Raw genomic sequence first — 15,632 nt, forward strand, 5'->3', positions numbered from 1 at the left:
CAGCAAATCACATAAACATTTAGTTTATGTAAAGCTTCTGAAGTTGTCTGATGTTTCCGATATGATCAAACTTTTACAAAAGGCTGATTTACACTCAATCCCATGTTAGTTGTTTTTTAGCCCCGAGGGCCATTTGTGAAGAATCATTATGTGTCAAATACCTCATAAAGTAGGTCTGTATCCCAGGAACAAAGAGAGTTCATTGTCTACGTCTGAAAAACTCTTTTATACCACACAGAGCACATCTTGTGTCCAGATGTTCTCATAATAATAATGTTCTAATAAACAGAAGTCCCTAACCAAACCTTGAACACCTATTTTACATTTTACATTCACATGAGAGTTTTTTTAAAACTGCATTATCTTACCGCATGATACAAAAATTCATAAAAATTATTCAGTTTTTCTTTTTATTTAATTACCACATCCTCATATCCTGTGTGCTCAGCAGCAGCTGTTAGGTACACGGCATGTGTTGTCCCAGCTCTTCAGCTTAATGACATGCAGGAAACTCAATGCAATTTTGCAAATTGCAATATGTTTTAATATTATTGCAAAAAAAATAATATATATATTATATTCTGAACAGTGAAACATATGAAAGGTTAAAATATGTAGGTTTTGTTTTACAGTTTGAATAGCTAAGAGTAAGTTGAAATGCTAACAATTAATAATTAAACAGTTTATATAAAAAATTTGCTGAAATTGACACATTTGGTTTAGCTTCAGTTGTACAAATGCGATGATTGCCACATTTGAATTTATTTGTATTAATTAATGATGCAGTAATAATATTTGTATATCTAATTAATATTTTTAAATAACATCCATTTCACAATCCATATAATACAAATACATGGTGTAACATGATGGTTGGTACCAAAGGGCACTGTTTGGGTATACATCAGACAAAATACTACTACTGTTACTAATAACTATAATTATAACAATACTACAAAAGTAAAAAAGTGTATTTAGGCCTTTCTAAAAGCAGACATTACACAGTGCTACACTATAAAAGACAAAATAACAGAAATGCATCAAGCTAAAAATATAAAACACCAAACACAATCTGCACAAAATGCAGCTCTCAAAGTGTCCACAAATCTTATTTCAAATCAGAGTCTTCCAAAAACATGTGTCAATACATGTGTCATGTGTCTACAACATGGAGTCAGGAACATCCAACAAACTGATCAGAGACCTGCTGCTGATGAAGGGCTGACATGATGAACTGGATTCTTAATTGATAGTAAGACAGGGTAATGAAATGAAAATGGGAGTCACATGAGACACTTAAAAGGACTTAGACAAAAGCTTGGCAGCAACATTTTGGAACACTTAAAGGCGATTTAGGGTAAACGTTTGGAAACCACTGACTTAATGCAAATATGGGTAATAATCAGGCAACAAACATGGCCTTTCATAAACTATATACAGTAAAGAGTGCAGGGGGGCTTGGAGCAACCGCAAACACTATCCTCACCAGCCTGCTGAGTGAGTGAAAGCTATTAGCACAACCACGAGACATCTGTGTGTCTGTGTGCATGTTTGAGTAAATCATTTTCCCGAGTAAATCATTTTCCCGATACTACACAGACAGGCAGACATGAACTTTAACACACTAATGTTGCAATATAGCAGCCTCACTCTGGCACTGGGCCAATACATTAAGGGGAAATACCTCTCAGCGATCCCCGCTGTGCTCCATATCATGATCTACGACTGGGCCACATCAGTTTGCACCTTACGACAGCACAAAGAAGCCATTCTTTGACAGGATTTCTTATTATGTTTTTTATAATCAATATTAATCCCTGTTACTCAGGCATGGCCAGATTTACCAAATAATGTCTGGATTTTTAGAGCGTCTAAGTCGTGTGAGCTTCTTGTGTGGTCTCAAATTACCAGCCTGCTGAACATGAGACTGAAGATGAGCCTCTGAGCCCCCATGCCGGTGCAAAATGTGCAGATTTACATCTTTCCATGAAGAAAATGAGGGAAGTATATGTTATATGAGTGCAGTAGAACAGCCAGAGGTAAAGCAAACAACGTATCTTTGTTTGATTTGTTTGCAGTGCGTTGTGTAAGCCCCCGACTCATCAAAACAATGTGACCTTGTTTAAAAAGTGGTTATGTGTTCATGTACATTTCTTGCATCCTTCAAGATAACCACACATTAACACACAGAGGAAGTCTTATGAAAAGAGGTTTTCTGATAGGTCTTTGGTTGCACTTTTAACTTCACCATTCAGCATCACGGTTTGTTTTGTGTCTCCTGATTCACAGGTCACGTCATGTGGGGATTGCCACAATGCTTAAAAGAGGTCTCCTGATGTTACTCTTTTCCCCGGGGGTCTTTATCCAGTAAGGCTGTTGTCGTATTGGCTGTTCATCATTGTGCAACCTTATCTTATTTGTATTTCTCACTGTTCTACTGCTGCAATTGATCCCACTCGTGCTTTTATTCAATTTCTTCACAGTAGCTTGACCTCTATGTCTTTAAATCAATTATTTCTTGTATTTTCTATGCTCGATAAGAATTAATGCAAAAGACATCTGATAAATCACTATCATGGATGTTTCTTAAAATGTTACTCATCACAAGGTTTCTACGTAAATCCCTTCAAAACCAGCCCAGAAGCTGTGTTCCTCAGTTTTTCCATAATTTCAATGTATCTTATCAAAGTTGCTTCGTGACATGTTTACTATCAGTTAGACCAGTGGTTCCCAACCTTAGGGGGGCGCCAAATATTGCAGGGGGGGCGCCAGGCCTCAGATGATTTGAGGCCAAATATCATATTTAGACTTTAAAAAATTATATATATATATTTATTTTTTTTACATAGAATTGTAAAGCAATACATGATTGTCACTAAAAGCCTTGTCTCTACATTACAATAAAATAATTGATTAATTAATTTGAATACAAATTCAAGTTAGTAGCTATTAAAGGCATAAAAAGACAGAAATGTATCATTCTTTCTTTAATAGAAATGTTTCTTCTGCCTGTAAAGTGTCCAAACCAGGCTTTTCTGGATAAGCGCATTTTTAAAAACATAGTCATTGTCCATGCCGGTTTCAGTTGGATTATTTGTCACAGTTGCTCCAATCAGATCGGTCTCCTCCATTTTGTAGATTATTTACGACTTTTGAATCCACATAAACACATCTGCAAAATCCGGTTTACTTTAAACAGTTTAATCCCTTTGTGAATTGTTTCCACTTCTGCGCCGTCCTTTCATTTCTTCATACAGCGGGAATCCAAATGAATTAAATCTTGAGTCCAATAACCATCAAAGTCACTCCAATAGTGCTCCTTAATTACACTTTCATCCTCCTTTAACAAAATACATCATTCATCCAGTTTCTGACAGTAGTTGTAGCATTTTTGAGACTATTAAACTTTAATTACCGCTGTTGCGCAACTAACTTCCAACAGGAGTCATTTGGGTGGGCTCTTGGGAAAAAAGGTTGGGAACCACTGAGTTAGACGATTAGATTTCCTCACAGTAAGCTGTAGCAGGTCATACTCATAAATCCTCCTTCAGCCCCCAGCTAGATAAAATCATGCATTCTTTACTTGACCTTTGCAAAATGCCAACACATTAGACTGGCCCAGAAGGTTAAAACACTAAATGTCTAAATACTCTGCATTGTATTCCATAAAGCCTACAGCTGATGTGAAAATATAATGTGATGTAAGATTTGATCCTTTATACCCTGACATCAGGCTGACATGATCTGTCCTTTAGTAAAACTACAGGATACTTCTGCATGGATAATATGTCCACTGTGGTTCTGCACATAGGAACAAACACTATATGTAATTTAGTTAGCTGATGGGCTCAGTTTTAGGAACCAACCCATATGTGTTTCTCTCTCAAGCTGCAGTAATTTAAATATGCACCATTGGTTGTTGTATAGTATTTGGCAGCTGCATTGTTAGAAGTATTTTTTACTGTACAATGTTGGGTTCATACCTAGGTTCATACCATAGACTGTTCATACCTTATGATTTAACATATTTATGGCCTGGCGTTGGGGTGATAGGTAGCTAAGATTATGATAATTAGGATCCACTTGGTAACAAGATGATGCATTTCAACACGCATACCCTGCAAACGCTGAACAAGTTTAAACGAACCATAACGGAAAAGTCGGTCAAGGGTACATTTAGTCTAACTCTCTCATCAAGCTGGGATTGGCAATCAAACGTCAATGTTTCTGTGAAACTGGATGATCTAATATTCCAGTTAGAGCATACAACATACAGGAGCAAATATCAAAGCAGATTCTGAGTACAGTCCCTGGGATGTTACTTCACAGTTCGCACACATGGTGCCTTGGACAGATTCCAGATCAAATTTAAATCAGGTCAAGAATTGATCCCTCACTAGGAACTTCCAGCTCGGTCCGCCTACTAAGGGCTTCTCGGCAACTCTGCAGAATCCTATGGGTGACGTCACGGACCCTACGTCCATACAGTCTATGTAGGAAACCCACCAAGTCAGCTAAAACATGTGTCATAGCCAGAGATGGGGTCGTTACTAAAAAAAAGTAATATATTACATATTACATATTACTTTAAAAAAATATATATATATATTACACTACTTCGTTACTCTCTACATAAAGTAACTCGTTACTTTACTCGTTACTTTACTCGCAGGGCCGGCCCGGGCCCTCCCTGCAGGCAGATCATGCAGACTGCTAAAGTTTCAAATGTTCTCTTTAGTTCAGTTTCCATTGTCGCATAAGACTGATCCAGATAGCTCTTGAATGTTTCCCTATCTGACCGTGGCTGTCCTCTGTCTCCTGCTATCTGACCGTGGCTGTCCTCTGTCTCCTGCTATCTGTATATTTTGCGCAGTCTATCTCTGCTCACGCTGTTGCGTCGGCGTGTTCTCCTGCGTGTTGGCCATGTGTTGCACTGGAACCAGACATAGCAAAGACTTCAGCCGAGCACGTACGAACTGCGCATGCGTGAGTGGCAATAACTCTCCTTACCAGCAAGCGGCGGTAGTGTGTATTCGTCATTCAAAACAGGCAACAACCGGAAAACAGAGAAGAAGAAGAACGGACTCCGTGATATAAACAAACAACAAATAGCTGTGCGTTAGCTTCACCTTAGCATGTGTTCTTTGCAGGTGTTTGTTGAGGTTTGATTATGACTGATTTTAGTAAGTAACGAAGTAACGCGTGTCGGGGAAATGTTAGTAACTGTAGTGTGATTACTGAATTATAAAAGTAGCGCGTTACACTACTCCGTTACCGACAAAAGTAATATTATTACAGTAACGCGTTACACCCAACTCTGGTCATAGCTGGCTAAAAAAAGCCATGCCAAGTCTTAAAAAGACAGTCTGTCCCTGATACGCCTTTTTCTTCAAGATAAGATTGAACTGTCAACTGTCAGGTGAACTGTCTGTGAACTGTCAGGTCAACAGGCCATTTCGTATTTAGCTAATATTAAACCTCAAAATCGTAATCCAACCCCCTTTTTTGATTGATTTATCTAATTCTGCTTGAGGTTTTGTCCCGCCTAAATCAATGGGATCTATAATAACATTGGCCTTTAGGGTCGAGCGGTCTATTAAGCACACAATACCTAATTTCCACATGTTCACTCGAAACATGTCTGCTGGACTATCAGAGAGCAAAGTGCTGCAGGGGGAGATAAGCCTCAAGAGTATCAGAGAAGTCATGTATTATTTATCCAGGACCTCCACGTGTGCTGTCTCTGGGATGGTCTGAGCTCGAGCCCTCTGATTGGACACACCTCCCCTCAAGCTCAGGTCTTCACAGTCTCATCCAGACGGGGGCGGGGCTTGCGCTGAATTCACACAGGTGATTGGCCAAGATTTCCGCGGGTTCGAGGAGTTAGCGCCTTATAAATACTGCCGCAATGAGCTCCGAGTGCTGCGTCCAGCCACCGATTCATGATCATAGTAAGAAGGATGCTGCAACAAGCTTTGAGAGTATCCGGTCGCAGTGCCATCCCCCTGATCAAGTGGATGGAGAGGTGGTCTGAGGGCGCATCCGCCAAGCACCATGCAGCCAAGACCCTGCAGGACATGCCCGGACCCTCCGTGGCCAGTTTCGCATGGGACTTGTTCGCCAAACGGGGGCTGTCCCGGCTGCACCATCTGCAGGTAATATATGAACATTTGCAACACCTGCCTCTTTAAAGCTGATCGCACCAAGATGCACCCTTCTTCGTTAGTTGTGTAATCTGTCTATTGTTATTTTAGGAAGGTTAAACCTAATTTGCATATTGTGTAGATCGAAAATAGACGGGGACAACGAGGAAATCAGTGTCTGCTGCATCTCCTTCAAACTGACTGTCAGGTTGCCCCTACCCCCACTGATAGGGTGTCAAATAATATAGACAGAATGGGTGCTTATAAATGGGGTCCCCCAGGCACAACCCCCATATGAGTGTATCGTTTTTAAAGCAGACAATATATTTTTGTCATATCTAACAGGTTTGCTGTTAACGCTGGTAGGATTATTTTGAATATGAATACATTTAGTATGGGCTGTGTCTTAGTCACTGGACTGAATTCTAAAAATATGTATTTATTTAATATATTAAGAGGCCATAATGAATGCATCCTTGATAACCTATAGGCAAAACACTCGGGCTTAAATATTAATATATTTGTTTTGCAGTGTAACTGTCTTTTACACATTTTGTAAGTTATTTCAACCTTTAGTAACAAACAAGCCAAGGACAGGAGAATATTGGCCTGTAATAGACACAGCCAGGCCAATATTCTTTTGTCCTAACTAACTAACAATTAGTTTCATTACTCATTAATCATTTGGTCTCTCAAATGTGAAAATTGTGAAATGCCCCTTCTAGTTTCACAAAATCCAAGGTGATGAATTCAAATGTCTTGTTTTGTCAGTACAAAACACAAAGATAATCAGGTTAATAAGGAAGAACCCAGTTAAAAGCAGAACATTTATACACTTGAGACACTAAAAACAGCACTTTCTGGAATCATTGCATGAACATTTACTTCAATGATTCAAACAATTGGTGCTACTTTTTTCCTTGATCGATTAATCATAGTCAGCTCATTGTTGCAGCTCATGAATGATCTAATTATGAGTGAATAAAAGAAGCCTGCACACATCTTTAGTTCTCCGCCGGGTATCATCAAAGATGCTGCCAATCAGTTCATAGCTTGCAGCGTTTTCACAAGGTCATCCCCCTCTCCCTCATGTTGTAGCTGGAGGGCTTGCAGCGATATGGGCCCATGTGGAAGGCGAGCTTTGGCCCCATTCTGACCGTTCATGTTGCTGATCCAGCGCTCATTGAGCAGGTTCTGAGGCAGGAGGGCCAGCACCCCATGCGCTCTGACCTCTCCTCCTGGAAGGACTACAGGAAGCTCAGGGGACATCACTACGGACTCCTGACTTCGTGAGTAGCACTCTGAGACAGCCCTTACTCTCTTATTGTAAATCCCCAAATCACAAGATAAATGCAAACTTGAATGATTTGTAATTCGTAGTAAGAACTATGGCATTACGAAATGATGTAATATATTAACTGATAACAAAGACACAACTTAAAGATAAGACTGTTCACAACTCATTCATTCATCATTCTATATTTAACCCTAGTTATTAAGGGAATACCCTCTCAAGAGTGGGGACAGATTAACAGAACTGAACAATATAATAATAAGAAATGACACATTCAGTGTACTTTTTTTTCAATGCACCAGTTAAATACTCACAAACATGCAGAGATACTCAACTAACACAAGTGTTTCTTCATTTCTCTTTCTGTTTGTTCCCAGTGAGGGGGAGGAGTGGCAGTCGGTGAGAAGTCTCCTTGGTAAGCACATGCTGCGACCCAAAGCTGTGGAAGCCTACGATGAAACCCTGAACGGCGTGGTCAGCGACCTCATTGCCAAACTTCGCCTGAGCAGAAGCTCTGAGGGCCTTGTCGTTGACATCTCAAGCGAGTTCTATCGATTCGGCCTCGAGGGTAAGATTTAATGTGGTCTGAGGCGTGGAAACGTAATGCGTCACTACAGGGTGTACTACACCGTGTAAACATTGGTAATTAGGGCCATTCAGATACAGGAAGATAGGTTTTCTGATAGTGACAAGGACATTAAAAACAAATCATGGATCAATAACGAGTAACCTTCACTTCACCTTTGCAATAGTGAAACAATTATACATATCATTATCATTTACGTATAAATAGCAATTCGGCAAAATAGTAACCTTACAACTAAGACAACCGCATTCAAAGTTATCACACATTGGAGACAGAGCTTATTTAAACTAGTTATAATTTAGAAGTTAAATAGCTTAACCGATAATGCTGCATCTTCTTTTGTAAACTCATCATGTGTTTGTGTATAATATCCAAACTAAGTTAGTACAGGTAATACCTACAGCTATCAGATAATTAGTCCCGTAAAAAGATATATATATTTTCCACTGACATTTTGTTGAATAAACATATTTAATAAAATGGAAATACTCAAGTAACATAGAAGCTCCTCAGTATTGTACAGCACATTAGTAAATGTACTTTTCTTATTACCAGCTCATATAGATCCTGTTAAAGCCATTGCTCATTCCCTGCCTCGTGGCTCCTCAGCCTTCATTCTTCCATGAAGAAAAGATACATTTATTCCTTTTGCTCTCCCATATTTCTCCCAGACTAAACAGATCAATCCAGTGACTGTATGGACACATCAAATTCATTGTAGTGTTGAGTGGAAGCTCGGCCAACTGCTGTTGAAAAAACAATTTTACCTTAAAAAAAAGGGCCAAATAGTAGATACAGTATAGTTTCATCATCTGTTAACATTTCTATCAGCCCTCGTGCCGCGTGTTTCTCACCTCCTCATTTACCTTCTTTTTATTTGACAGGCATTTCCTCGGTTTTGTTTGAATCAAGAATTGGTTGCCTGGATGAGGTTGTCCCTGAAGAGACGGAGCGTTTCATCAAATCGATCAACACCATGTTTGTAACAACGCTCCCCACCATGTTCATGCCGAAATGGCTGCACCGGCTGTTTCCTAAACCCTGGAACACCTTCTGTCAGAGCTGGGACTACATGTTCGACTTTGGTAGGTCATTTCTACTAATTATTGAGTTTAGTGGTGACATAAGAAAGAATAGAAAAATGTCAGCCTACTTGGAAATGTACTCTGATAGTGATGGATGGATGGATGTATGTATAACACTGTATTTAAAGAGAGAACATTTGGAAGAAATGTTAAAAATGAACATAAACAGAAAATACATTTTTTTAAAGATGTAATAATAATAATAATACATTTTATTTTTAGGCGCCTTTCATGACACCCAAGGACACCGTACATTTAAAAAAAATAAAAATAACTAAATAAAAAATAAATAAAATAAAAGCTACACTACAGTGAGTAAGCAGATTTGAACAGGTGGGTTTTTAATTGGGATTTGAATAAGGTGATTGTGTCTGACTGTCGGATGTGCGGGGGGAGGGAGTTCCAGAGTCTGGGAGCAGTGCAGCTAAAAGCCCGAGCACCCATGGTGACGAGGCGTGGGGTGGGGACGGTCAGCAGACCAGCAGAGGAGGAGCGGAGGGAGCGAGAGGGGGTGTACTCCTGAAGAAGGTCAGCCAGATAGGGGGGGGCCAGGTTATGTAGGGCTTTGTAAGTGAGCAGTAGGTTTTTGAAGTTGATACGGGATTGAACAGGGAGCCAGTGGAGTTGGATGAGGATGGGGGTGATGTGTTCGGAGGCCTTGGTGCCGGTGATGATCCGGGTTGCAGAGTTCTGTATGATTTGTAGTTTATTGATGAGCTTGGTGGGTATGCCTGAGAGGATGGCGTTACAGTAGTCGATGCGGGACGTGACAAAAGCATTGACCAGGACTTCAGTGTTCGATTGAGAAAGGGATGGGCGGAGTCTGGAGATGTTGCGTATGTGGAAGAAGGCAGTCCGGGTGATGTTATTTATGTGAGGTGCAAATGAGAGGGAGCTGTCCAGGATGACACCAAGGCTCTTAACTTGGCCAGAGAAGGGGATGGAGTGGCCATCAATGATGAGGTTGGAGGCAGGGGAGGATGAGGTTTTGGAGAGGGTGGTTTTGGTGCCAACCAGCAGGGCTTCGGTTTTGCTGCCGTTGAGTTTTAGGAGGTTCCTGCTCATCCAGCTCCTGATGTCCTGGAGGCAGTTGGTGAGAGAGGTTGGGGGGAGGGCAGTGTTGGGTTTGCTGGAAATGTAGACCTGGGTATCGTCGGCGTAACAGTGGAAATGGACATCATGATGACGGAGGATAGTGCCAAGGGGGAGCAGGTAGACAATAAACAGGAGTGGACCCAATACTGACCCCTGAGGAACACCATGTATTATCAGGGACATTCATGAGACAAATGCTAGCACTTCCCCTAGACAATTACACCAAAACACCCTCTTTGATTACTTTCCGTCTGTCCGGCCTAATTTCTTTACGGCTAAATCTGGTTCCCCTCAGCATTAGATTATTCCACCCACTCACTCTGAGAGTACGTTATGACTCATCCAGATCTGAATCGAACATGTTTAAATGATCACTGTGGTGCAAACTGGATCAGGAAGCAGGAGATTAAAATCCTTAACCCTCACGCACTACAAGATCATCTGCGATAGGAAGTCTTGAACATCTGTCATGATGTGGTTGAAGGAATTTTAAGAATATCGAGTCGAGTTTATGTTTTAAATATTTATAATGAGCCAATGATTATACATTTCGCGTTTACAACATTCATGTGCATTGACAAATATGAAATGTGAAGAGTAAACCTAAAGGAAAAATACTCAAAATACTATCAGAAATGTAAGAATATGAACACAACTAAGATCTTCAGAAAGGCCATACTGGTTTTTGATACTTATTTGGTAATAATGATATCACTCTGAAGATCTCACCAGAAATCATTTATTCTCTGTCTCTAGCTAAAGGCCACATTGACCAGCGTATGACAGCTGAAGCAGAAAAGGTTGCCCGTGGAGAGGAGGTGGAGGGCCGCTATCTGACCTACTTCCTGTCGCGGGCCGGGATGCCGATGAAGACTGTCTACAGCAACGTCACAGAGCTGCTTCTTGCAGGAGTCGACACAGTAAGAACAATCACTCTCTCTGTCTGTCCGCTGTACTCTGCCGTCATATCTTCCTGAATTATGAACCTTTGTACACCCTGCACGTTCTTTCAGATCTCCAGCACCATGTCCTGGTCGCTGTACGAGCTGTCCCGTCACCCTGAGGTGCAGGCAATGCTCCGGGACGAGGTGTTGAGCGTGCTGCAGGGACGAAGCATACCGGAGGCAGCAGACGTGGCCCGCATGCCTCTCCTGAAGGCCACCGTCAAAGAAGTGCTTAGGTAGAACTCAAAAGATTTCACTTAATTTCCTGAAAACATCTTGTTTTCGACCCTCAACTTTCATTTTGCTTACATTATTGAACTTTGTTTTCCAGGTTGTACCCGGTCATTCCTGCCAATGCAAGAGTCACTACAGAGAGAGACATCGAGGTTGGAGGCTACCTCATCCCTAAAAATGTGAGTGAGTTGAGGGAATAAAGACACTATAATACCCTTGAAACTCTATGTTAACTGTCTGGATGGAAATCTGTCTAATGTCAGGTGTTCAGACTCCGACCGTCACTCTCGGAGTCGGTTGCCGAAACCCTAGTCCATGCGTTTGTCACCTCCCGCTTGGACTACTGCAATGGTGTCCTGTTTGGGGTTCCCAACAAAACCCTGGACAGGCTCCAGTATGTCCAAAACTGTGCTGCTAGGGTACTCACAAATACAAAGCCGTGGCAGCACATCACTCCCACCCTCATCCACCTCCACTGGTTGCCGGTCAAGTCCCACACATCATTCAAAATCCTCCTCCTTACCTACAAGTCCCTCCATGCCCATGCCCCCCAGTACCTATCGGACATCCTTCACCCTCCCCGGAACCTGCGGTCTTCAGACTCTGGCCTGCTTACCACCCCCCGCACCAAACGGCGAACCTTCGGGGACAGAGCCTTCAGTGTGGCAGCCCCCACCCTCTGGAACGCCCTCCCTGCGGAGATCCGCAACATCCCCACGCTTGACGCCTTCAAAAGGGCCCTCAAGACCCATCTGTTCACTAAGGCCTTTGGCCCCTAATCTATTTGTTGTTTTGTCTGTCTGACTGGTTGTCTGACTGCCTTTTTGTTATGTTTGTTCTTCCTTGTAAAGCGACCTTGGGTCTCATGAAAGGCGCTATATAAATCCAAGCTATTATTATTATTATTCACACTGTAAGGGAGCCATTTTTACTGTGCTAAATGTAAAGGTTTTGGTTTTTAATTTATTGCAATGTTTCCTTTATAGTTTTCGAGGCAACTGATTACTTCCAAGTCCATTTCAACTTGGTAATACCTTTTATACAAGTTAAGTTGTAAATATCAAAAAGATAGCTAGCTAATAATGTTTTACTTCACAGAGTTTGGCTTAAGGGTGAACCTTATTAAAAAAATATTCTATCTCTTAAAAACAGTGTGAATGTTGTAAATCTCTGACAGTACAATGTTTTCTTCCAGACTCTGATTACCCTTTGCCACTTCGCGACATCACGAGATCCAGCCGTGTTTCCGAATCCAGATACATTTCAGCCCCATCGCTGGTTGAAGAAGGACCAGACGTTCCACCCGTATGCCTCCATACCCTTTGGGGTGGGAAAGCGCAGTTGCATAGGGCGTCGCATCGCCGAACTGGAGCTCTACCTCGCTCTTTCGAGGGTGAGTTGTCACCTTTTGTTTTTGAGTCTTTGATAGGTAGTTTATGATGACGACGACCAGAGAGAGTGAATTACTGTGATGTAAAAGTGTGTAAATGCAAATCCATTTAATCCATTCCAAACATGTAAAGAAAAAACATTTATATAACATTTACATATATTTGTCCCCAACACTGTAATACTTTCTCTTAAATGCAGCATGTACACAGATTAATGAATCAATTAATCCTCAAATCCTATTGCTGCATTTTTCTTAGAATGTATAGGGAACTCAAAGAAAGTGATTTGAGATGAATGCAAATCCAGTTCCTAATGAATGAATTTGATTACTTAATCTAGGGATTTTAGTTAAGAGTCACGACCCAACACTTTGCACATGATGAGCACTTGATTTTTTTCCTTCTGTTTAATTTGTTTTCTCTGTTCACACTAGATCCTCTTAGAGTTTGATGTGAAGCCCGACCCAGAAGGGATTTCCGTGAAAGCCAAGACCAGAACGCTTCTGGTTCCTGAAAGTGTCATTAGCCTCCAGTTTATTGAACGATGACCCACTCTCCTGAACTGGTCTGTTGCACGAACGAGAATGTTACTCTCTCGCCGTAGAGAGTGATAGCGGGTGGAGTTATCGCAGGAAACGTGAGACTGTTGCACGCAGTAAGGGCGGACCTTCGACCTTTGTCACTGAAAAGGCCAAAGCCCTCCATATCTGTTACCTAGTGTGTCGAGGCTGCTGGTAAAGGAGGGCAGATGAACGAATGATGAGCAGTGACAGCTCATCACTGAGGATTTCCTCTGGTATAACTCCAAATGTAATACTGTGGGCTGATGTTTTTTTAGAAGTAAATCACCATCAAGCTCTTATTTGCACCTAGGCCAAGAGTCAACCAGTGATCACCTTCAGTATGTTTCAAAACCCAAAATGCAAACTTTATCCTTAAGTGAGCCAGGCCATTGAATTTGCACCATTTCTGTATTTGACACTGATTTTAATGTAACCCCTTCATAAATCTGAGTTTACCTCTGACGTTCTGCACTCTTAACGTATGTGCCCTGGTCGTGCAAATATTTAATACAAAGAGCGTTTCTGTAAGTAAGTCTGAGACACAGTATGTTGTATTTCTAGAGACACAGACACATGAACACTCTGTTTCTTCAGCTGTTGTAGGAATGTTGAGTTGACAGGATGTATTAATCAAAGTGTTCTTCATAAGGTGATTATGGTTAACTTTTAGTGACGGGTTCCTTTAAAAAAATGTTTTTATAAAAACGGCAGCTATTGAAATGATTCCTGTGTAGAAATATATTATGCTGTTTAAAATCCCTAAAAGAGGCCTCTTTGCACTCAGGTATTGTCTATACTGTCTTTAACATATGCAACAATTTAAGAGTGCAGCACAATGCTACTTTATCTGTCTTACATTGTTTATAAACCTACTAGTTTGAGTGTTACGCCACCATTTTGTAAATGTAATACGTTTCAGTAACTGAACTCTGTATTTATTCTAATTTAACACATTTTAGAACTGGTACTGTAAATATCATTAAAAAATGTCAGGTTGGACTTTGCTTGTTTGTTGATTTGTTGGGGGGTCCATTTTAGGTCAATAATACATTTTTCTTTTGTGTTAATGTAATGCACACTTATTTTCAAAATCCCTCCCTTGGTTCAGCATTTGCTTTTATCTCTCTCAGTTTGTCTCAGAGTATCAAAGTTCCTCTGTGGTGCAGCAGCTGGGGGTCAAACATTTGGACTATATAGCTCCACTGTCAATGGAGTGAAAAACAATGATGTTCAACTTAAAAGAGGTTTTCAAAGGTTAAGGCAGGCCTCCCCCGGGGGGCTGCAAACTGTTACAGCGGAGCCTCGGTGAATGAAAGTGAAAAATGAAAAGTTGCCTAGTCTGTGTGTGAATTAGAGAGATGGTTCAGAAACGCAGAATGTTGTGGAATTTTATAGTTTTTCCCAAAGTAAGAATAACTAAAAATGCCTTAGGAGAGATCTAATTGTTGAGTGTCTGTGGGATTAAATTATAAAATCATGATCCTAAACCAAACTAGGAATTGAGTGAAACCAACCAATTAGGTGAAAGGGCACGTTTAGCCACGTTTTCTAGCCTAAGACTTTCCTCTGATCTAAAAATAAAGATCCACCTCAAAGTAAAAATAATGTCAGCTCTGGAATCTACAATCTTTATCTGTTTAAATATGTATTCTACACTTAGTAGATGTTTAAATACAACTGTGGGGCGTAGGTTCAGGAGTAACAACACTAGAGTTCAGAGAGAAATGCTGATTTTGTAATTCTACTCTGGGTAAACCTGATGGGGCATCAGACAAAAATATAAAACTATACGGGAAAAGTTTGGGATTCCTGGTGGGAAAAGGAAAAAAGTATAACCCTAAACTAAAGCCTACATTAAAACATTTCCTGTCTTGCTACCATTTTTCTATGATCCTGGTGGGGGTTATTTGATTATGAGAAAGTAGGACAAGCCCAAGACTTGATATTAAACAAAAGAATATATGATTTTACAACTCCCCATTGCATATAAAGATAAGGAATGAAAAATAAATGTTAATAAACCTATTAATTTATTTCTTTATGTTAACATTTTGTATTGGTATTTACACATATGGTTACATTTAAAGCACTTTATAAAGTAAGAGTGGGGTTCAAAGTTACAAATGTTTTAACTTGGGCCCATTAGTAATCAAGTCAATTTTATGTAGAGCCTATGTGTAGCCCAATATCATGAATCACAAATATGCCTAAATAATTCATCATAATTATAAAGTGTATGCTACTATGCAAACAGGGGGAACGTGTAAATATTTGAACAAGAATAAAGCTTTTAAATG

At 40.5% G+C, this 15,632-nt stretch overlaps 1 protein-coding gene across 1 annotated transcript; it reads left to right on the top strand.

The window, feature by feature from the left end:
• Positions 1–5,735: 5,735 nt before the first annotated feature.
• On the top strand, positions 5,736–14,318 carry cyp27b1 (cytochrome P450, family 27, subfamily B, polypeptide 1). Its single transcript, XM_034082184.1, has 9 exons — positions 5,736–6,155; positions 7,242–7,432; positions 7,815–8,005; positions 8,908–9,108; positions 10,960–11,123; positions 11,217–11,383; positions 11,479–11,560; positions 12,577–12,774; positions 13,207–14,318. Exons 1-9 carry the CDS (start codon positions 5,943–5,945, stop codon positions 13,318–13,320), a joined length of 1,521 nt encoding a protein of 506 aa, XP_033938075.1. The 5' UTR covers positions 5,736–5,942; the 3' UTR covers positions 13,321–14,318.
• Positions 14,319–15,632: the final 1,314 nt, after the last annotated feature.

This window comes from Pseudochaenichthys georgianus, chromosome 5 (genome assembly GCF_902827115.2).
Source record: "Pseudochaenichthys georgianus chromosome 5, fPseGeo1.2, whole genome shotgun sequence".
In the NCBI taxonomy this organism is placed as follows: Eukaryota; Metazoa; Chordata; class Actinopteri; order Perciformes; family Channichthyidae; genus Pseudochaenichthys; species Pseudochaenichthys georgianus.